This window comes from Salvelinus fontinalis, chromosome 13 (assembly GCF_029448725.1).
Source record: "Salvelinus fontinalis isolate EN_2023a chromosome 13, ASM2944872v1, whole genome shotgun sequence".
Classification (NCBI taxonomy): Eukaryota; Metazoa; Chordata; class Actinopteri; order Salmoniformes; family Salmonidae; genus Salvelinus; species Salvelinus fontinalis.
In genome coordinates this window covers 54,308,220-54,333,056 of record NC_074677.1, presented here as the reverse complement: position 1 = coordinate 54,333,056, position 24,837 = coordinate 54,308,220, and the positions used below count along the sequence as shown (strand labels likewise).

The 24,837-nt window shown below is 42.3% G+C and overlaps 1 protein-coding gene across 6 annotated transcripts in view; it reads right to left on the bottom strand.

Moving 5' to 3' along the window:
* nrxn2a (neurexin 2a) overlaps window positions 1-24,837 on the bottom strand; it is a 337,271-nt gene that overhangs the window by 192,610 nt on the left and 119,824 nt on the right. For 5 of the 6 annotated variants that reach the window (XM_055943517.1, XM_055943522.1, XM_055943519.1 and 2 more), the window contains one exon: window positions 24,184-24,201. The exons of the other annotated variant lie outside the window; for it this stretch is intronic. In XM_055943517.1, coding sequence (XP_055799492.1) covers window positions 24,184-24,201 — 18 coding nt within the window. The remainder of the gene's footprint in view (window positions 1-24,183; window positions 24,202-24,837) is intronic. 6 annotated transcript variants of the gene reach the window in all.

Sequence of the window (24,837 nt, the reverse complement as noted above, 5' to 3'; positions counted from 1 at the left end):
TTGGTCACTTTTGAATGCTGGCGGTGCTCTCACTCTAGTGGTAGCATGAGACGGAGTCTACAACCCACACAAGTGGCTCAGGTAGTGCAGTTCATCCAGGATGGCACATCAATGCGAGCTGTGGCAAAAAGGTTTGCTGTGTCTGTCAGCGTAGTGTCCAGAGCATGGAGGCGCTACCAGGAGACAGGCCAGTACATCAGGAGACGTGGAGGAGGCTGTAGGAGGGCAACAACCCAGCAGCAGGACCGCTACCTCCGCCTTTGTGCAAGGAGGTGCACTGCCAGCGCCCTGCAAAATGACCTCCAGCAGGCCACAAATGTGCATGACTGAAGTCTTGGGATGTTGCTTTAATATATCCATATAATTTTCCTCCCTCATGATGCCATCTATTTTGTGAAGTGCACCAGTCCCTCCTGCAGCAAAGCACCCGCACAACATGGTGCTGCCACCCCCGTGCTTCACGGTTGGGATGGTGTTCTTCGGCTTGCAAGCATCCCCCTTTTTGCTCCAAACATAACGATGGTCATTATGGCCAAATAGTTCTATTTTTGTTTCATCAGACCAGAGGACATTTCTCCAAAAACTACGATCTTTGTCCGCATGTGCAGTTGCAAACCATAGTCTGGCTTTTTTAATGGCGGTTTTGGAGCAGTGGCTTCTTCCTTAATGAGAGACTTTTCAGGTTATGTCGATATAGAACTCGTTTAACTGTGGATATAGATACTTTTGTACCTGTTTCCTCCAGCATCTTCACAAGGTCCTTTGCTGTTGTTCTGGGATTGATTTGCACTTTTCGCACCAAAGTACGTTCATCTCTAGGAGACAGAACGCATCTCCTTCCCGAGCGGTATGATGGCTGCGTGGTCCCATGGTGTTTATACTTGCGTACTATGGTTTGTACAGATGAACGTGATACCTTCAGGTGTTTGGAAATTGCTCCCAAGGATGAACCAGACTTGTGGAGGTCTACAATTTTTTTCCTGAGGTCTTGGCTGATTTATTTAGATTTTCCCATGATGTCAATCAAAGAGGCACTGAGTTTGAAGGTAGGCCTTGAAATACATCCACAGGTACACCTCCAATTGACTCAAATGATGTCCATTAGCCTATCAGAAGCTTCTAAAGCCATGACATCATTTTCAGGAATTTTCCAAGCTGTTTAAAGGCACAGTCAACTTAGTGTATGTAAACTTCTGACCCACTGGAATTGTGATACCATGAATTATAAGTGAAATAATCTGTCTGTAAACAATTGTTGGAAAAATGACTTGTGTCAGGTACAAAGTAGATGTCCTAACCGACTTGCCAAAACTATAGTTTGTTAATAAGACATTTGTGGAGTGCTTGAAAAACGAGTTTTAATGTGTAATCAGACAAGACAGTCCGGGGTTGATGATAATGAATCCCGTTCAGTGAAGCCTTGAAAGCCGGTGACGTAGACCTCCAGAACTGGTGAACAGAATGAGCATCAGTACAACTAATATGGTTGTTTTGTCTTGTTTCTCCTGGTTTAATTCATATGGAAACAGCCCAAGCTGCTTGCTGTAGCTAACTAGCAAGCCAGGCAAGAAAAGTTGTGTGTAGCTGTACATTTGAGCTGAGCTCACGAAGCGTCAACCTCAGCTGTCACATTTACTAGCTATCCATAAAGACAACTAGCTAACTAGCCACCGAAATGAAGGCTAGAGTAATTCGTGTTTATCTGTTTGGCTTAGGTTATGGTTTGTCATGTTTGGTAGGTGCAGATATTGATAGGTTATACATTGCCTCGTTTTCCTATTATTTGACAGCTTAGCTGTCGTGTTAGGTTAGATGCCCACGCAGTAGAGTTGATATGATGAGTTGGATATTTGTTTACATAGCCAGCTAACAAGTTGCTTGTTTTGTCCTGTTTCTACCGGTGCCATTCATTTGGAAACTGTCCCAGATTCGTAACTAATCAGCTAACATTGGCACACTCTGTAGTTAGTCTGTCAGGCAAGAAAGCAAGAGGTGATTGGAGGAGAGAGCGAGTGAGTGTGTGCGGAATGGGAGGCGTGCAACTGTATCACACAATTTATCATGGAAACCCGTTATTAGGAAGAGAGTATGTGTGTGTTCGAGAAAAAGAAAGAGAGGAAGGAAGAGAGAGACAGTGTGAGAGGGAGAGAGGGAGATTATGTTCCTGACTACAATTGTATCATTTTGCTGCTCAACTCCCTCTGTTACTCTGTTCCTCTAAGTCAGTGAAAATAAAGAAACTGATGTGGAGAGTCAGGGCTCAGCAGCAAAAGGCAGGGAGGACGAGGAGTTAGAGATGATGTGGAGCGAGGGGACAGTGGAGGGAGAGTGGAAGAGGAGAATGAAGGAGGCGAGTGGAGCGAGAGAGGAAGAGGAGAGTGAAGAGGAGGGAGAGGAGCGTGGAGGGAGAGGGACATCGAGAGGAGGAGGAAAAGGGAGAGGAAGAGGGAGATGAGGAGGAAGCAGAGGAAAAATTAGAGCACACCCGAGAGGGGAGCCTACATTTCCATGGAGTGTGTCTGCCACAAGTCCCTCCATTCACCCTTGTACCATACAGCCTGGGCCTAAAGCGGCAGTGGCAGGGGTTGTGGAGTGGTTTTTAACTTGGCAGGAACGTATATCAGTTCCAGATCTTGTAATGGATTACAACAAGAAATTGGTGGGGTTGACCATCTTGACCAACTGAGGAGCTATTACAATGTTGGACGCACAGGCAGAAAATGGTGGAAGTATGTGTTTTGGGGATCCTCAACATTGCCATCATAAATGTGTACATTGTGCGGGGGACCATACAAAGGCCCCTTCCCAGGAACCGCAGGCGGTGGTCCCTGAAGGCCTTCACAATGCAGCTTCTGCATTCACTTTGTGATATGGCTACAGTGGCAGGAAGATGGGGGTGTGGCACCAGGGTGTGTGGAACGAGTTGTAACTAATTTGACAGCAGGTGAATTCTGAAGGATGCAAGAGTGTGTGGTGTGCATCTGGAGTGGAAGCAGGGCAAAGAGTGTGTGGTGCATCTGGAGTGGAAATAGGGCAAAGAGTGTGTGGTGCATCTGGAGTGGAAGCAGGGCAAAGAGTGTGTGGTGCATCTGGAGTGGAAATAGGGCAAAGAGTGTGTGGTGCATCTGGAGTGGAAGCAGGGCAAAGAGTGTGTGGTGCATCTGGAGTGGAAGCAGGGCAAAGAGTGTGTGGTGCATCTGGAGTGGAAGCAGGGCAAAGAGTGTGTGGTGTGCATCTGGAGTGGAAGCAGGGCAAAGAGTGTGTGGTGCATCTGGAGTGGAAGCAGGGCAAAGAGTGTGTGGTGCATCTGGAGTGGAAGCAGGGCAAAGAGTGTGTGGTGCATCTGGAGTGGAAGCAGGGCAAAGAGTGTGTGGTGCATCTGGAGTGGAAGCAGGGCAAAGAGTGTGTGGTGCATCTGGAGTGGAAGCAGGGCAAAGAGTGTGTGGTGCATCTGGAGTGGAAGCAGGGCAAAGAGTGTGTGGTGCATCTGGAGTGGAAGCAGGGCAAAGAGTGTGTGGTGCATCTGGAGTGGAAGCAGGGCAAAGAGTGTGTGGTGCATCTGGAGTGGAAGCAGGGCAAAGAGTGTGTGGTGCATCTGGAGTGGAAGCAGGGCAAAGAGTGTGTGGTGCATCTGGAGTGGAAGCAGGGCAAAGAGTGTGTGGTGCATCTGGAGTGGAAGCAGGGCAAAGAGTGTGTGGTGCATCTGGCGTGGAAGCAGGGCAAAGAGTGTGTGGTGCATCTGGCGTGGAAGCAGGGCAAAGAGTGTGTGGTACATCTGGAGTGGAAGCAGGGCAAAGAGTGTGTGGTACATCTGGAGTGGAAGCAGGGCAAAGAGTGTGTGGTGCATCTGGAGTGGAAGCAGGGCAAAGAGTGTGTGGTGCATCTGGAGTGGAAGCAGGGCAAAGAGTGTGTGGTGCATCTGGAGTGGAAATAGGGCAAAGAGTGTGTGGTGCATCTGGAGTGGAAGCAGGGCAAAGAGTGTGTGGTGCATCTGGAGTGGAAGCAGGGCAAAGAGTGTGTGGTACATCTGGAGTGGCAGCAGAGCAAAGAGTGTGTGGTGCATCTGGAGTGGAAGCAGGGCAAAGAGTGTGTGGTGCATCTGGAGTGGAAATAGGGCAAAGAGTGTTTGGTGCATCTGGAGTGGAAGCAGGGCAAAGAGTGTGTGGTACATCTGGAGTGGAAGCAGGGCAAAGAGTGTGTGGTACATCTGGAGTGGAAGCAGGGCAAAGAGTGTGTGGTGCATCTGGAGTGGAAATAGGGCAAAGAGTGTGTGGTGCATCTGGAGTGGAAATAGGGCAAAGAGTGTTTGGTGCATCTGGAGTGGAAGCAGGGCAAAGAGTGTGTGGTACATCTGGAGTGGAAGCAGGGCAAAGAGTGTGTGGTACATCTGGAGTGGAAGCAGGGCAAAGAGTGTGTGGTGCATCTGGAGTGGAAATAGGGCAAAGAGTGTGTGGTGCATCTGGAGTGGAAGCAGGGCAAAGAGTGTGTGGTGCATCTGGAGTGGAAGCAGGGCAAAGAGTGTGTGGTGCATCTGGAGTGGAAGCAGGGCAAAGAGTGTGTGGTGCATCTGGAGTGGAAGCAGGGCAAAGAGTGTGTGGTGCATCTGGAGTGGAAGCAGGGCAAAGAGTGTGTGGTGCATCTGGAGTGGAAGCAGGGCAAAGAGTGTGTGGTGCATCTGGAGTGGAAGCAGGGCAAAGAGTGTGTGGTGCATCTGGAGTGGAAGCAGGGCAAAGAGTGTGTGGTACATCTGGAGTGGAAGCAGGGCAAAGAGTGTGTGGTGCATCTGGAGTGGAAGCAGGGCAAAGAGTGTGTGGTACATCTGGAGTGGAAGCAGGGCAAAGAGTGTGTGGTACATCTGGAGTGGAAGCAGGGCAAAGAGTGTGTGGTACATCTGGAGTGGAAGCAGGGCAAAGAGTGTGTGGTGCATCTGGAGTGGAAGCAGGGCAAAGAGTGTGTGGTACATCTGGAGTGGAAGCAGGGCAAAGAGTGTGTGGTGCATCTGGAGTGGAAGCAGGGCAAAGAGTGTGTGGTGCATCTGGAGTGGAAGCAGGGCAAAGAGTGTGTGGTGCATCTGGAGTGGAAGCGGGGCAAAGAGTGGGACACAGTTGTTGTGTTTTGTATCTTCTCTCTTTATCTGTCTCTATCTAATACTTGTTGCATTCACTGAATTGTTGTCAAGGTAGGCTACTATTTCAACATTTTGCGTAAGGCCTCGTCTGTACTAAATGTTATTGAGAGCAGTTATCTACATTTGAAATAGTCTCTGAATAGTTGTTTGCGTGTTTATATTGTTACAGAAGTAAGAATCGTTGTCAATAGAATAGCCTACTTTGTGTGGGTTTTGAAATACTTTCTGAATATTGACCTCGGGTCACATTTTGGATAATATTTATAAGCGTAATATATTATACTTTTTACATTTTGAGTGAGTAATTTAGTCAAATTTACTACAATTTAAATACTCAAGTTTTGTTTTTTTGTGTGTTAATCGTTATTTGATAGTGAGTGTCTTTACACAATGTGTCACGGCTGTTGAAGGAAGTGGTCCAAGGTGCAGCGAGGTTAGCGTACATTTTCTTTTATTATAAAAAAATGACGCCAACAAAACAACAAACGAGAAAACAACCGTGAAGCTAAAGGCAATAGTGCCAACAAACAAAGACAACTTCCCACTAAGACAGGTGGAAAAAAGGGCTACCTAAGTATGGTCAGGGCGTAACACAATGGAAGACAAAATTAGTGTTATTCCTATTGACATGAATGTGGTGTCATATTAAAATGAAGTTGTGCTCTTTAAAAATAAGTTAACTTGTAATTGTCATTTGTTCTTAGCTTTTAAGGTATGTCTGTTTGAAATGTGTGAGAAAATGAGCTTTAACTTCAAAATTCTCAGAAAATCTCCATCAGTATTCTAGAATTCTTTTGGGGTCTAAAGGGTTCATCTGTTGTTCTGCCAACTTGTTCTACAGAGTTATTCGAGAAAGGAAAGAGAGGAAGGCTCTACACCACTCTCTCACTTAAGTATCATACCTAGTTATTTTCAGATTCTCATTTTGCTCTTTTCTAGCTTTGTCAACTATAAATGTATTTTCCCTACTTGTTCACTCCTCTCCCTGTACACTTTACAGACTTAACACCCCTTGGCTGCAACCCTCCTACTGTGGTGTACCCTGCCCGCACAACCCATGTTGAATTCCTAATCACCTGCAGCGTTTGGAACTAACAATCTGTGGTCAAGAATGCCGAGTTCATCTCAGCCTATGCTGCCCTTCAGTCACTAGACGTTTTGGCCCCGTCGGAGACTTGGATCACCCCAGAGAACACTGCTTCTCCAACTGCTCTCCTTTCATGTGTTCTCTCATAGTCTGAGAGCATCTGGTCGTCGCAGTGGTGGCACAGGGCTACTTATTTCTCCTAAGTGGAGATTTTCTCTTTTCTCACCTGTCCATTTCCTCATTTGAATTCCATGCTGTCACTGTCACTTGTCCACTCAAGCTTAACATTGTTGTCATCCATCGCCCACCAGGTGCCCTTAGAGAGTTCCTCACTGAGGTTGACATCTTGATAAGCTCTTTTCCTGACGATGGCTCACCGCTCTTCGTTCTGGGTGACTTCAACCTCCCGACGTCTGCCTTCATTTCTTTCTTTCCCTCCTTGCCTCTTTTGACCTCACCCTTTCACAGTCCTCTCCCACTCACAAGGCAGGCAATAAGCTTGACCTCATATTTACTAAAGGCTGTTTGCCTACAAATCTCACTGCAAACCCCCTCCAGGTCTCTGATCACTACTTTGTTCCTTTTCTGCTCTCTTTCTCCCACTACTCTTTCCTCTTCTATCCTATCATCTCTCGCTTCTGCTAAAACCTTTGCCCTCCTGTCTCCTTCACCTCCCTTTCCGCAGCCTATGACTCTCACTGTCCCCTTTCCTCCCGGCCGGCTTGTCCCTCCCCTCCTGCTATGTGGCGGAGGGGCTAAAAGGCAGATGAGCAAAATTGGAGGAAAACTAAACTTCCGGAGGACCTATCATCCTTTCACTCCCTCCTCTCTACCTTCTCTCCCTCTGTATTCACTGCTAAAGCCATTTTCGATCATGCAGAATTCCAAGCTTCCGTCTCTAAACCTAAACTCTAAACTCTTTCCCACCTTCTCCTTCCTCCTTAATCCTCAACCCCCTCTCTCTCTGTGGATGACTTTGTCAACCACTTTGAAAAGAAGGTGGACAACATCCGCTCCTCATTGACTCAGCCTATTGGGTCCACTGGTCCCACTCACACGGAGCGCCTCGACCTCTTTCTCCCCTCTATCTCCATGCTACTAGATCCGGGAGCCGGACAACCTATCCACTCAACCCCATCCCCTCCTCCCTTCTCCAGACCATCTCTGGAAACCTTCTCCGATTCCTCACTTCCTTCATGAACTCATCACTGACCACTGGCTGCGTCAAATCCAACTTCATAATGGCCCAGAGTTACCTCTGCTGCAGAGGATAAGTTCATTAGAGTTACCAGCCTCAGAAAATGCAGCCCTAATAAATGCTTCATAGAGTTCAAGTAACAGACATATCTTATCATCAACTGTTCAGACACTGTGTGAATCAGGCATTCATGGCCCATTCCTGCAAAGAAACCACTACTGAAGGACACCAAAAAGAAGAAGAGACTTGCTTGGGCCAAGAAACACAAGCAATGGACATTAGACTGGTGGAAATCTGTCCTTTGTCTGGAGTCCAAATCGGAGATTTTTGGTTCCAACCGCCGTGTCTTTGCGAGACGTGGTGTGGGTGAACGGATGATCTCCATATGTGTATTTCCCACCGTAAAGCATGGAGGAGGAGGTGTTATGGTATGGGGGTGCATTCCTGGTGACACTGTCTGTGATTTATTTAGAATTCAAGGCACACTTAACCAGTATGGCTACCACAGCATTCTGCAGCGATATGCCATCCCATCAGGTGTGGGCTTAGTGGGACTATCATTTGTTGTTCAACAGGACAATGACCCAACACACCTCCAGGCTGTGTAAGGGCAATTTTACCAAGAAGGAGAGTGAAGGACTGTTGCATCACATGACCTGGCCTCCACAATCACCCAACCTCAACCAAAGTGAGATGGTTTGGGACGAGTCGAACCACAGAGTAAAGGAAAAGCAGTCAACAAGTGCTCAGCATATGTGGAAACTCTTTCAAGTCTGTAGGAAAAGCATTCCAGGTGAAGCTGGTTGAGAGAATGCCAAGTGTGTGCAAAGCTGGTATCAAGACAAAGGGTGGCTATTTGAAGATTCTCAAATATAAATTATATTTAGATTTTTTTAACACTTTTTTGGTTACTACATGATTTCATATGTGTTATTCATAGTTTTGATGTCTTCACTATTATTCTACAATGTAGAAAATAGTCCAAATAAAGAAAACCCTTGAATGAGTAGTTGTTCTATAACTTTTGACAGGTAGTATATGTAGTTCTGTCCTTGAGCTGTTCTTGTCTATTAATGTTCTGTATTAAGTCATGTTTTGTGTGAACCCCAGGAAGAGTAGCGGCTGCTTTTGCAACAGCTAATGGGGATAATAAAATACCAAATACCAAAATTCTCTGCAAACCAAGTCACTCGACTCCATCGTATCCTCACTTGGTCTCTCCTATCATTGCTATGTGAATGACACTCAACTACTTTTCTCCTTCGCCCTTCTGACACCCAGGTGGCGACACGCATCTCAGTGTGCCTGGCGGATATCTCAGGTTGGATGTCGGCCCAGCATCTTAAACTCAATCTCGACAAGATGGAGCTGGTCTTCCTTCCTGGGAAGGCCTACCCACTCAAAGACCTCTCCATCACAGTTGACAACTCCACGGTGTACCCCCCCCCCCCCCCCCCCCCAGAGTGCAAAGACCCTTGGCGTGACCCTGGACAACATGCTGTCGTTCTCTGCAAACACCAAAGCAGGACTTGCAGGTTCATACTCTACCACATTTGTAGAGTAAGACACGTACCTCACGCAGGTCCTAATCCAGGCACTTGTCATCTCCCGTCTGGACTACTGCAACTTGTTGTTGGCTGGGCTCCCCGCTTGTGCCATCAAATCCCTGCAATTTATCCTGATTGCTGCAGCCCGCCATGCCACCCCGCTCCTCTACACACTCGACTAGCTTCCAGTCGAAGCTCGCATCCACCACAAGACCATGGCACTTACCTACAGAGCAGCAAGAGGAACTGCCCCTACCTTCAGGCAATACTCAAACCCTACACCCCAACTTTACTACTCTATTCTCCCATCTCCGGTCTAAAGCTTTTCTCTGTCCTGGCACCCCAATGGTGGAACCAGCTTCCCCAGGAAACTAGGACAGCAGAGTCCCTGCCCATCTTGAAACCCTACCTCTTCAAAGAGTATTTTAAATAAACCCACAGTTTATTCTGGTGGATTAAACTGAAATTGCATCCAACTTTCTATGGCTTGTTTTAAAAATAGCAATATTTTGGAGATTATTTCATTTTCATATAACCGAAAGTGAGAGATTGCAATCGGAATAAAGGGAAAAAGGCCATTCTTGAATATGGAGAGGGACATTTTACTAATCTGCTAGAGAACCAGTTCGGATTTAAGTATTACTTTTGTATGATTGAAGCCTTTAGTGAGAGGTCTAATGCTTTAATATTTAATAATTTCATATTCATTATATTAATAGGCGCGTTTAATGCTGTTCCAAATTAAATGGAATATTTTTTACTCATATAATTTAAATAAGTTGCTAGGTTTAGGAAAGGCCATAAGCAAATAGATAAACTGGGACATGACTAAAGAGTTAATCACGGTGATTTTTCCACAAATAGACAGGTATTTTCCTTTCTATGGTAGTAAGATCTTATCTATTTTTGCTAAATTTCTATTAACTTTTATTGTAGTGAAATTATATATTTCGGGATATGAATACAGAGTACATGTGTGTCTACTTCACAGTCAGACCATTTTATTGGTAAACTACACAGTAATGTAAAAGTAGAAATTTTTTGTGATCCAATATGTAATATACTGTAATACAGAGAGGTAAAAAATTTATATACAGTTGAAGTCGGGTTGAACAACTTAGGTTGAAGTCATTAAAACTCGTTTTTCAACCACTCCACAAATTTCTTATTAACAAACTATAGTTTTGGCAAGTCAGTTAGGACATCTACTTTGTGCATGATAAGTAATTTTTCCAACAATTGTTTACAGATTATTTGCCTTATAATTCACGGTATCACATTTCCAGTGGGTCAGAAGTTAACATACACTAACTTGACTGTGCCTTTAAACAGCTTTGAAAATTCCAGAAAATTGTCATGGCTTTAGAAGCTTCTGATAGGCTAATTGACATCATTTGAGTCAATTGGAGGTGTACCTGTGGATGTATTTCAAGGCTTACTTTCAAACTCAGTGCCTCTTTGCTTGACATCATGGGAAAATCAAAAGAAATCAGCCAAGACCTCAGAAAAAAATGTGTAGACCTCCACAAGTCTGGATCATCCTTGGGAGCAATTTCCAAACACCTGAAGGTACCACGTTCATCTGTACAAACAATAGTACGCAAGTATAAACACCATGGGACCACGCAGCCGTCATATTGCTCGGGAAGGAGACGCGTTCGGTCTCGTAGAGATGAGCGTACTTTGGTGTGAAAATCCCAGAACAACAGCAAAGGATCTTGTGAAGATACTGGAGGAAACAGGTACAAAAGTATCTATATCCACAGTAAAACGAGTTGTATATCGACATAACCTGAAAGGCCGCTCAGCAAGGAAGAAGCCACTGCTCCAAAACAGCCATAAAAAAGCCAGACTACGCTTTGTAACTGCACATGGGGACAAAGATCGTACTTTTTGGTCACATCTGGTCTGATGTAACAAAAATAGAACTATTTGGCCATAATGACCATCATAATGTTTGGAGGAAAAAGGGAGAGGCTTGCAAGCCGAAGAACACCATCCCAACGGTGAAGCACAGGGGTGGCAGCATCATGTTGTGGGGGTGCTTTGCTGCAAGAGGGACAGGTGCACTTCACAAAATAGATGGCATCATGAGGATGTAAAATTATATGGATATATTGAAGCAACATCTCAAGACATCAGTCAGGAAGTTCAAGCTTGGTCGCAAATGGGTCTTCCAAATGGACAATGACCCCAAGCATTCTTCCAAAGTTGTGGCAAAATGGCTTAAGGACAACAAAGTCAAGGTATTGGAGTGGCCATCACAAAGCCCTGACCTCAATTCTATTGAACATTTGTGGGCAGAACTGAAAAAGTGTGTGCGAGCAAGGAGGCCTACAAACCAGTTACACCAGCTTTGTCAAGAGGAATGGGCCAAAATGCACCCAACTTATTGTGGGAAGCTTGTGGAAGGCTACCTGAAACGTTTGATCCAAGTTAAACAATTTAAAGACAATGCTACCAAATACTAATTGAGTGTATGTAAACTTCTGACCCACTGGGAATGTGATGAAAGAAATTAAACATCTCTACTATTATTCTGACATTTCACATTCTTAAAATAAAGTGGTGATCCTAACTGACCTAAAACAGGTAATTTTTACTAAGATTAAAGGTCAGGGATTGTGAAAAACTGACTTTTCTGTAGATCCTCTATGAGGCTGTGGAGGTATCCAAATTGTGGATTTAAAGAAAACATGAATCGTCAGCGTACAATGACAACTTTGTTTATAAGCCCTGGATTTCTAACCCCTTGATCTTATTGTTGGATCTGATTTAAATAGCATTTCGATGGCCGTAAGAAATAGATATGCCGATAGCGGACACGTCTGTTTTTACTCCTCTTGACAGTTTCATACTTTCTTAGAATAAGCCATTGTTTACTATTTTACACCTACACAACTTTAACCCATTGTATAAGATATATATCAAATGATATATACATTCCAGTCGTACTTTATCAAAAGGTCAAAAGGTCACTTTATTCATAGTCATCTATGAATACCAGGCCTGGATTCCCAGATGTGTCATAGTGTTCTATTGTACCTATATTATCTCCAATGTATCGTCCATGTAAAAAAACAAACAGTCTGATTAGGATGAAAAATACCTTTTAAATTCTATACGCTATGCATTTTGCTAGAATTTTTGCCTCGAGTTTGGCAGTGGTCTAATGCACTGCATCGTGCTTGAGGTGTCACTACAGACCCGGGTTCGATCCTGGCTGTATCACAACTGGCCGTGATCAGGAGTCCCATAGGTCGGCGCACAATTGGCACAGCGTTGTCCGGGTTAGTGGAAGGTTTGGGGGGGGGGGGGGCTTTACAAATAGGCCATCATTGTAAAGAAGAATTTGTCCTTAACTGACTTGCCTAGTTAAATAAACGTTAAATACAAATGAATAAATAAGCAACAATGAAGTAAGGGGCCTCCAATGTTTTTAATGGACTGGATCTTTATATTTACCACTTGGGTCCTGTTCCAGTAATAATGAAACCAGACCTTCTTGTTGAGTATCTGAAAATCTACCATTTTTATAAGTGGTTAAAAAATACTAATAACAGTCTTTTTAGTACATAAAAAATAAGGTTTGGTATACCTCAACTGGTATACCATCCAGCCCTGGAGTTACCGGACTTAAAGGATTTAATTGCATCAAGAAGTTCCTCCTCTGTAATTTGCCTTCACATGAGTCTTTCTGGACAGCTGGTCATTTTACAATTTTAATAGAAAAAAATAATCCTGTTCGTGGAGATGGAGACCGAAACGAAAGTATCGACTTCTTTTTCAAAATATTGTTTGGTGAATCATGGGTTACTGCCATGTGTAACAAGTTTCAGTCAATTATTTTTGGTAGCATTTCTATGCTGAAGATTAAAAAATAATTTGGTACATTTTCCCCTCATATTCCATCCAGCTCGCTTTATCTTTTATAATATATTATACTTGATCTTTCTTGAATAATTGCCTCCATTTCTTTTTCCTCTAATACAGGTATTCCTAAACTGGTGTACCCCCAGGGGTACGCACAACGCCATCGGGGGTACACCACATTTTCAAACAGTTCATTTATATTTTTCAACGGGGCTATAGATTTGGGTGAAGTTTTTCTCTCGCCTGAGTAGCCTCGTTTCACTGACACAAATGAAATGTAACCATCTAGTGTTCAGCGAAATAACAACACAATGTCAAATACAGGTAGTCTAGTCAAATAATTAACATCCAATCACATTAACCGTTACTCTCTCGTGGGAATTCCACTAACGGTCCGTATGTAGCCAAACGTAGCTGCTGCTCATGTTGGTATCTGTACTGATGGCGCAAAATCCATGACAGGGAGACATAGTGAGTGGTAACGCACGTCCAAGCAGTTGCTCCCGACGCCACTTGTGTACACTGCAGCATCCACCGAGAGGCTCTTGCTGCCAAGGGAATGCCTGACAGCTTGAAAGACGTTTTGGACACTACAGTGAAAATGGTTAACGTTGTTAAAGCAAGGCCTCTGAACTCTCTTGTATTTTCTGCACTCTCTTGTATTTTCTGCACTATGCAATGATATGGGCAGTGACTATATAACGCTTTTACAACATACAGAAGTGCGCTGCTTATCAAGGGGCAAAGTATTGACACGTATTTTTGAATTGAGAGATGAGCTTAAAGTTATCTTTACTGACCATAATTTTCACTTGTCTGACCGCTTGCATGATGACGAGTTTCTCACACGACTGGCCTATCTGGGTGATGTTTTTTCTTGCCTGAATGATCTGAATCTAGGATTACAGGGACACTCTGCAACTATATTCAATGTGCGGGACAAAATTGAGGCTATGATTAAGAAGTTGGAGCTCTTCTCTGTCTGCATTAACAAGGACAACACACAGGTCTTTCCATCATCGTATGATTTTCTGTGTGTCAAATGTGATATGGCGAAACACCTAAGTGAGTTGGGTGCGCAATTACAAAGGTACTTTCCAAAATCGGATGACACAAACAACTGGATTTGTTATCCCTTTCATGCCCTGCCTCCAGTCCACTTACCGATATCTGAACAAGAGAGCCTCATCGAAATTGCAACAAGCGGTTCTGTGAAAATGTAATTTAATCAGAAGCCACTGCCAGATTTCTGGATTGGGCTGCGCTCAGAGTATCCTGCTTTGGCAAATTGCGCTGTTAAGACATTGATGCCCTTTGCAACCACATACCTATGTGAGAGTGGATTCTCGGCCCTCACTAGCATGAAAACCAAATACAGGCACAGACTGTGTGTGGAAAATGATTTAAGACAGACTCTCTCCAATACAACCCAACATTGTGCATCCTTTCAAGCACATCCTTCTCATTAACCTTTGGTGAGTTATTCACAATGTTTGATTAACAAATAAAGTTTTATATGTAAGATGGTTAAATAAAGCGCAAAAATATTGATTTATTATATTATTATTTGTGCCCTGGTCCTATGAGACCTCTTTGTCACTACCCATGAGCCGGGAGGTGACAAAAACACACACTCATTCTTATGTTTAATAAGTGTATCGTATAGTGTGTGTGTGGCAGGCTTACGATGATGGCAAAAAAACAACATTTGAGAGTGCGCTGATCCTAGTGCTAGAGGGGGTACCCAGCTGGAGGTTGAATGTTTGAAGGGGAACGGGACTATAAAAAGTTTGGGAACCACTGCTCTAATGTATGTCTAACTTTGCTGATATCTATTTTTCCCCCAATAAAGTAGCTATGTGGTTGTCCCACCTAGCTAACTTAAGATGAATGCACTAACTGTAAGTTTCTCTAGATAGGCGTGTCTGCTAAGTGACAAAAATGTCAAATGGAATAAAGACTGTCACATACACCTGGTGGAAAAGGGTAGTTGCAGGATAGAGGTCATACGTCTAATTGACACACTATAATGGGAAAAGAGCTACAGGAGAGTTCCATTGACTTCCATTGACTGTCCGTCTCAAGGGAACAGCTGTGCTTTCCTCATTCAGAGTTCCATTCTACCTTCTCATCCCATGATGACGTACACCATTAAATGGAAGGCATTAATGTTTTGACCTCAAATTCTAGTATGACCTTTCATATTGCAACATTGACAATGGTGAGAAAAAAAAAGTCAAACACAAGGACTTCTATATCTTCCTTAGCTCTAAAAGTACATTTGTCAACAGTACTATATTTTACTTCTAAGTTCTAACTTTGCAGTAAACAATATGAAAAATGATTCTTCAAAAGAACGCATACTGTATCTTGCTTTCTATCTATGCATCTACTGGAGGCACGCCTACCTAATTTATTACATCCACATGGGAGTGAACCTCAGGGTCTCCTGAACCCCACAGTGAGGACGTCTCATTGTGCTGATATTAGATTCCATCCCCACCATCTGTTCCGACTGTGACTTTCACCACTTGGGGAAAAAAAAGACACACTTCAACAATGACGGAGTTGAGCAGAGCCTGAAAAATGTACCCTACACAAATGCACTCATAGGTCAAATGATCACTTTCAGCCCACACAAACACATATAGCAGCTGAATCGCACCAACATGTTGGCGCTTATCCTTTTGTACAATGGTGTTAGAAGAAAAATGCTGTAGGAGATGAAATGGTGGAGTAGGAGAAGTCTTTGCAGGCTCTCTCGGGGTTTGAGTTAGCTCTACATACGCCTTAATAGGGCGGGGGCGATATTTAACGAAGAAAACAAACCCAGAGACACATGGTAAAAATACATTAAAAAGACAAAAGGGAAATGTACAGTATTGCTTACGCATCAGATTGCACGACTGCAGTTGTGTCGAACTTAGCAGGCCCGTTTCACAATCAGAGAAGAGATCTCACAAATTAAGGAGGCAGTTGCATACCTAAACTCACAAGTGAAAAATAATGAGTTTGAGAAATAATGTGTGTGTGGGCCTGTGTGTGTGTGCACGCGCCTGTGTGTGTGTGTGTGTGTGTGTGTGTGTGTGCCTGTGTGTGTGTGTGTGTGCCTGTGTGTGTGTGCACGCGCCTGTGACTGCTGAGAGTGCAGGATAACAATGAAAACCTGACTGTAAAGTAAGCTGTCACTCTTCAAAACCTGAGCCCTCTTTTTTCTCTTCTCCTCTCCCTTTCTTCTTCTCTCTAATGCCAAGGCCATGTGAAGGACCCCATGTGCTCCCTCAAACTGATTGAAAAGCCATTCGACAACGTGGGATTATGAATGGAGTCGGAGGTCTGAGTTATTCACTTTGTTGTGTGTATGTATCAAAGTGGTTTTATTTACTTAGCTACAGATTAGCAGTAGATTCACTGTCGAGAGTGGAAAAACAAAATGACTACGGATTCATTTGGTTAGGTAAATTATGTATTTTAATATCAGTTGATGATCTCCTCTAAACTGAACCGCCCTGTAATGATGCCACACATCAAATTAATGAATTATGATAATCCAAACCATATCCAATTTTTTGGGACTGAATGTGGTCGTTTGCTAAAGCTATTAATGCATACGACAGGGAGTATGGAAATGATATGCTGTAGTAATTACCTCACAGACCAAAATCAAACTAGATTCTAAAGAAATAATCGCTAGTTTAACCAAAAAACATTCCTGGCGGTATTAGATGTGATTTTCCCCCCATAGTCAATACAGAGCCTCTCTCATACCACTGACTCCAACCATATTGGGGGTAGAGGAGGTCGATTTAATTAATACCACTTCCATACCACTCCCATCCCCCATTCAGACAAGTAGTATGTACACCAGCAGCAGCAGCAGTTGTTCAGTTATCTCTGGCTTACTGATATGATTAATCACTAGTCCCCTTAATCATGCCCACAGGCCTACATTCAATTAAAAGTTATCTTTTTATTAATCAAGGCCACACACACACACACACACACACACACACACACACACACACACACACACACACACACACACACACACAGCAGGCTAATGACACATAACATGAGCAAATACTGAGAATAATTGCTGGAAATAATTGGCACCAGATGACTAAATCAATCAAGGTTTCAACTGATTTGAAATGTAAAGTATTTTGAGTGCCTAGAAGAAATGGAGTGGGACAATGTTGATATACATCAGGTATATCCTGGCTATATGAAACCCATCTTGTCAACATGTATGAAACTCACCAGGGAAAGCAGGCCTGTGCACAACCAATACTGTACATCACAGTTTTCCTAAAAGCAGCACAAAGTTTTATTGTCGAGTTAAAAGTGAAAGGCTCAGAAACCAAAGCCTCCCGCCGACCTCCCTTACACTCTTTCTCTAACTCAAATCCCTGCCCTCGCCCCGTTGCACTAAACAGACTTACTCCATCACTATTTTTATTGTCAGAATGCCAAAGGAAATTGGCAGCAACACTTTTTTGTCTGTCCATACTGGTAAAAGTCCTGCAGCGCTGACATTCAGGACCTACAGTATACACCTCAGAGCTACAAGGCAGGATGTGTACGTTTCAGATTAAAATAGTATTTCATTAGGATTCCCATTAGTTGCTGCCAAGGTAGCCTGGGGTCCAAACATGTACAAAACAACACATCCGACCGAAACAAGTAGTCAGGTGTGACAAAACTAGGACCTTACAATCTTGGGTGATACCAAGCAGTTTGCTCTCCTCAACTTGCTCAATTGCCACATTATTCATTGCAAGATTTAGATGAGGTTTGGGGTTTAGCGAGTGATTATTCCCGAATACAATGCTTTTAGTTTTTGATATAGGAATAGCTTATGACTAGCCACCCATTCTAAAACTGACTGCAGCTCTTTGTTAACACTAGAACCGCCATAGGCATAACGGCTACTGGCGTTTGATTTAGTAAATAAATAAAAACACCCACTAAAAAAAAGCTACGTCCTGCTCCTTACCTCACTTTTCCTTAATGTTTGCATTTTACGTTGTCATTTTTAAATTCGGACAAATGAGCAAACAGAAATTTAGAGCCTTTTCTAGCTGATTCTTTCACACCTATTCCTAACTTAACCCGCCAAGAGAATGTGCTGTAGAACGTTGATACCCAGTCAGGCGCTAATGAGTCTCTCTCTCCCCACTGAATGACAAATGGATGAATGGGCAATAATTGTGCATGTTACTTCACAATTGTATTTAAATTAGGTCGAACTGAATGAACGATAATGAATGATAAGAGGTTAATTTAATTTAGAAAGACAATAGTGTAATGATAAGTTTGTGTTATGCCTATTTATCAGCGTTGGCGTTCATGTTAATAACAAATAATGTGACCGCACGCCTTGCGGGTCGATATCATTTTCTTTTCCGTTTTACTTTGTAAAAATAAGCTGTGATAAGCTTTGATTTCTATCTAGTATCAGAAAGAGCCTTTTCTGAGGTTTATATGACACTTACCTTTGTAAAATAACTCAAAATTCAAGAGTTTCAGCTCTATTTCCAAATGTAACTTTTTCCAAGAATATCTGCGCTGTCCATGCGTTCAGCACATGTCCACTCGCGCAGCATTTCTCTGGCTACTATGCAAAAACTAGTAACATAATAAACTTAAAATATGCTATTCTGTTTTCTTATTAAAAAAATTACATTTTTTTTCCCACCATTTTTATTTAGACCTGCCAAGTTTTGATTTATAGTCTAGAGTAACATGAACTAATGAAAATGATTTCATGTTATTTGAAGATAGTTTTTTTGTTTTCTATTGTTACTTAAGAACTGTTTAAATACAACCAAATGATTATTCTTCCGATAGCATAAATTAAAAGTATTTATTAGACTGTTAGAATATTGATGCCTCATTGGCTGGAAGTGTCCAATTGGTTTTAGAGCTACATTTTTCACTAGGACTTTGTAGAATTATACAAAACATATCCTTGACTATCTAAACAAATAACTATTGTTATATTGTTACATGCATATATTTCCATTAACATTTCTTCATGCTTCACAATTGTTTATGCACTATCTATCAAGACTTGGTGCCCAAGGTTGATATGCATCTGATGTGTATGCTAAAGGGGATGCCCGGCAAAGTTCTCTATATTCTCTAGTGAGTGCTGAAAGGCCAGGCGGTTTTAGTGTTACGGGTTGCTGTGATTACTTGCTGTGGTAGCTGATGTGTATAATGTTTAGTCATCAGCGTACATAAACACACAGGCTTTACTCAAGGCTAGTGGTGGTAAAATAGACAACAGTAAAGTACCAAGACAGCTGCCTTGAGGTATACCACACTCTACCTGGTTTACATTAGCGAGGCTTCCATTAAAGAAAACCCTGTGTTCTGTTAGATAGGTAGATCTCAATCTAAGATATGGCAGAGTCATAATACATAAGTTTTTTTCAACAGCAGATTATGATCGGTGATGTCAAAAGCTTCACTGAAGTCTAACTAAACAGCTCTCACAATCTTCTTATTATCAATTTCTTTCAGCCAATCATTAGTCGTTTGTGTCAGTGCCGTACATGTTGAGTCTCCTTCCCTATAAGCTTGCTGAAAGTCTGTTATTAGTTTGTTTACTGTGAAATAGCATTTCATCCAGTCAAACACAAACAACATTTTCAAAAGTTTACTAAAAGGTTGGTAGCAGGCTGATTAGTCAGCTTTTTGAACCCATAAAGGGTGATTTGCTATTCTTGTGTAGCGAAATGACTTTTGGTTCAAGCCCTCCAGGCTTGAGGGCACAAACTTTCCTGTAGGCTTAAATTTAAGGAGTGGCAATATCATCCACTACCATCCACAGTAATTTTCCATCCAAGTTGTCAGTACCAGGTGGTTTGCCATGATTGATAGAAAGCAATCATTTCTTTCACCTCTTCCTCACTTTTATTATTTGGTCTGTTGTGCATGGATAAGAAGGTTCAGAGTTTGTTGTTGGCATGTCATGTCTACGATTTTATAATCTTGCAAGTAGAAAAGTAATTAAAGTAGTTGGAAATTTCAGAGGGTTTTGTGATGAATGAGCCATCTGATTCAATGAAGGATGGAGCTGAGTTTGCCTTTTTGCCCAAAATGTAATAAGGTACTCCAAAGATTTTACTATTATCTTTTATATAATTTATCTTTGCTTCGTAGCACAGTTTCTTATTTTTTGTTAAATTTAGTCACATGATGACTCAATTTACTGTACATTTGCCAATTGGCTGTGCAGCCAGACTCATTTGCCATTCCTTTTACCTTGTCCCACTCAACCATACAGTTTTTAAGATTCCTCATCAATCCACAGGGATTAAGCAGTTTTAACCGTCAGTTTCTTAATGGGTGCATTAAGGTGTCAGAATATACAAATGGTGATGCTACCATGCCTAAACTGCTAGCTGTGGGGGACCACCATGTGACCAACGCTCTAAAAGGCCCAGAGAATGGAATCTGTATGCAGCTTATCTGCTACTATGCTGTGGCCCGGAGACTCGCTACCATAACTCATAATGATAACTGACACGTTTACCACCTATAACATATATCGAAGACTTATTCTAATCTCTTTAAATGGTAATTGAAAAGAAGGATAAAGTTAAGTGGCAACCATTTTAACCTGACTTTGAGGTGCTTCTATTATAATCTGCCTGGAAAAAATTAGCCGAGCTACATAAAGACAAGAGCTATCAGCAACAAAAGAAAGTATGAGTGAAATCCCCTGGCAAGTATCCAACTGACCCAGCTAGAGACAGACAGACAGACATCACATGACCTGCTTTGATCTCACTGGAAAAACCACCTGCAGGTACAGTGCATCTCCCTGGCAACATCAGAAATGTTACTGCCGGTCGGTTAGCATGGTTCTTGGGTCAGATCCCAGACATAGTAGATAATACTGTACCCATTATCAATGGCAACTTTAGCCAACCTTGTAGGAAGGGTTGCTTGCTTAAAGGGAATACAGCTCCACAGGGTGTATCTATGCAATAAACTGTAATGCATTTGAGTAGCAACGCACATGCCCCGCCCACCTGAGGATCTGTCTTTTCGGTGTTTGTTCCTTACAGTGCCTTCAAAAGTGTTTTTCCACGTTTTCCACATTTTGTTGTGTTACAGCATGAATTTAAAGTTGATTAAATATAGATTTTGTGTCACTGCCCTACACACAATACCCCATAATGTCAAAGTGGAACCATGTTTTTTGACATTTTTACTAATTAACGCAGTTACCGGAGAGGAGTGAAACGGCTCAGGGATTTCACCATGAGGCCAATTGTGACTTTAAAACAGTTACAGAGTTTAATAGCTTTGATATAGAAAACTGAGGATAGATCAACAACATTGTAGTTACTCCACAATACTAACCCAACTGACAGAGTGAAAAGACATAAGCCTTTACAGATTTTTTTTTTTTTTTTCAAAACATGCATCCTAAAGGCACTAAAGTAGTACTATGAAATATATGGCAAAATCAATAAATGTTTTGCCCTGAATCCAAAGTGTTATGTTTGGGGCAAATCCAATACATCACATTACTGAGTACCACACTCCATATTTTCAAGCATAGTGGTGGCTGCATCATGTTATGGGTATGATTGTAATTGTTGGGCAGGGGAGTTTCTCAGGATAAAAAAGAAACGAAATGACAGGCAAAATCCTAGAGGTAAACCTAAAACACAAGGCCAAATCTACACTGTAGTTGCTTACCAAGAAGATAGTGAATGTTACTTAGTGACCGAGTTACAGTTTTGACTTAAATCTACTTGAAAGTCTATGGCAAGGATCTAAAAATTGTTGTCTAGTAATGATCAACAACCAATTTCACAGAGCTTGAAGAATAAAAAAATAAAAGAAATGGGCAGATGTTGAACAATCCAGATGTGGAAAGCTCTTAGAGACTTACCCAGAAATACTCACAGCTGTAATTGCTGTCAAAGGTGTTTCTACAAATGGGGCCTCCTGAGTGGCGCAGCGGTCACTACAGACCCGGGTTCGATCCCGGGCTGTGTCACAGCCGGCCGCGACCGGGAGACCCATGAAGCGGCGCACAATTGGCCCAGCACCATCCGGGCTAGGGGAGGGTTTGGCTGGCCGGGATGTCCTCATCCCTGTCAGTGAGCATTTCTCCTTTGCCAAGATAATCCATCCACCTGACAGGTGTGGCATATCAAGAAGCTGATTAAACAAGCTTATTGTCCCCAGCACAAGGCGGGGCAAAAGGCCACTAAAATGTGCAGCTTTGTCAAACAACACAGTGCCACAGATGTCTCAAGTTGAGGGAGTGTGCAATTGGCATGCTGACTGCAGGAAAGTCCGCCAAAGCTGTTGCCCGATAACTGAATGTTCATTTCTCTACCATAAGCAACCTCCAATGTCGTTTTTGGGAATTTGGCAGTCCGCCCAACCGGTCTCACTACCACAGACCAGGTGTAACCACGCCAGACCAGGTCCTCCACATCTTCACCGATGGGATTGTCTGAGACCAGCCACCCGGACAGCCCTCCCAGGCCCACCCATGGATGCGGCCCTGCACAGTCATGTGAAATGCATAGATTAGAGCCTAATGATTTTTTTTTAATTGACTGATTTCCTTATATGAACTGTAACTCAGTAAAACCGTTGAAATTGTTGCATATTACGTTCACTCTGTCATTATGGGGTACTGTGTGTAGATAGGAAAGATTATTTTGTATTCAGTTTAATCCATTTTTAAATCTTGCTTTCATTTTAATCCTGCAACTTTTTCATTATCTTGCTTGTGCCTGTCGTTTTTTTCCTGTTACGACCGCGGAAATGTTTGCAATGACCAGTCAAACACAAATGGACTCAATGGAATATGTTGTCTTTCCATTGCATGTCCAAGAATGCTAACTCTTCATCAGGGATTTAACGCATCGTCTCGACACTTACACCACAAGAAAGAGACGAAAAATAACTTTATTTTGATGGGTGTACATTTTTTGTGGAATTGGAAAAGTATTAATATAATACAGTTAAGGGGTTTACGAATTTGATGCGCTGAAATGAAAGCAACTTCCCAAAATGAACACTCGGATTTTAGTGGTATTGTTTTATCAGGCAAACAATGTAAAGTATGTATAGACAGGTGTAATCTGGAGCTAAGCTTGTTGATTTTTAATCCGAGGGTATCCTGCTATTGACACACTTGTTGAATTATGCAACAGAACGTGACAACAACAGTAATTAATGAGGCAGTCTAGACAGTGCAGGTAGGCCTCCTAGACAGAGCAAGTTGTGTGGTTTCAGCCCTGTCCCACCCTGTTATGTTAATGTATTCATATATGCAAATACACCCGGTGTGTTTATGCAAATTAGGCCAATATAATTTGAACAAAAAAATACCTGACACCATTAGAAAATGTATATATTGTATGAGTGAAATTTGACAATAAATTGAATACCTATTTTCAAATCAAAATCCCTGAACTCTGTTACGTGCTATTATTCAGTCAATATCTGACGTATTCAAATAAAATAACACGTTTGGAATATCTTCATCCATTGTCCAACTATTGCACTTATTGGCATTGTTTTTAAAACCTTTTAAACAATTTTGATGACCATTGCTAATTTGAGTTGAGGTTGGAAACTCTCCCATCTTTGCTACACCTCATTTGGTATCCAGCAGCAGCACAACTCACAGATGAAAGCCATGTCAAGTGAAAAGCCATGGCATCAGGAAACGCCTTGCGTGTAATGACTAGTGCAGGTCATGGTAGTTGTTGATGTAATAAAAAACAGATGACAAAAAAAAAAGAAAGCATAGCCTATTGCCTCTAGCAATGTTTCTGTGATTTGTGCCACCCACGCCTCATTTCCTGTCCTGTCCTCTCATTATCAGACACATACAATTGTGTCAATGCCTTTCTGTACTATTGCACCCACTCACAAGAAATGGTCTGGCAAACTTAGACATATTTAGAGGTACATCTCTGTCTTGCAAAACAAATAGTACAAACTCCACTACCAACCATTCGCTATGGTCCGATGGAAGAGACAATGCTTAAAAAGTAGATATTTCAGAAAAGGTCTGTCTCTTTTCAAGGTGTTCACGGTGTAGCCTTCACTGAGAGGGAGGTTCAGACTCACTGAAATGTTCTACTGGGCTCGTAAATAAGCAAACATGCCCTTGTATGACAAGGATTTAAAGTGCAGATCCATTGTAAGACAGTCAGAGTATGCCATGTTTTCATAATTACCCAAATGTTTATGCAATTCTCACTGCAGAAATGGGGCAGGCATTGTCAGAATACATTCAACATAATTAAAAAACGTCACTGCTATTAACTGTCAAATAAAAGGCATGCCATCTTACCAGATTGCAATGATTCGGCTGCATAGAGAGAAGAAAAAAACTGTCAAATGTGGTTATCCTTCAACGCCTACTCCATCCACTCAAAACAGCCATTTTGAATACTTTCTATATACTCTATGCAGTCTCAAGAAACCATGGCTAAATAGAAACAAACAAGGTTAAATAGAATTTTAGTACAATGACTACATCCTGTTTGTGCATCAGTAGCAGAAACCCCACACTGCTCTTTCACTATTAGCAAAATGACCTCACAGTTAGCAGACGAGTCATTGTGCCAGGATCCCAAAGTAATGGTAGGTCAAAAGCAGGGGTGAAAGTATATTTCATTTCTTACCGGTATGGGACACCCAAGCGCGCTTACACAATTGTGTTAATACTACAAAAATGACAGGGTAGCATACTCTGCTGACACTGACAAACAGATCAATACAAACGATGTTGTCTGATCCATATAATTGGCCCACGAAGAGTGGAGACACAAACACAATATGACGTCTGTCTAACCTGGAGGAGGAAATGATTGTCCAAAAATAAACAAAAGTGGCAGTGACCCAGTGAATATGCACAATGTTCTCCGCTGGTGCCAATAAGATAGCTTTATTGAGCGAACCGTAACCTAAGAATTTTGATAACTTAAAGAGATTAAAGTATTTT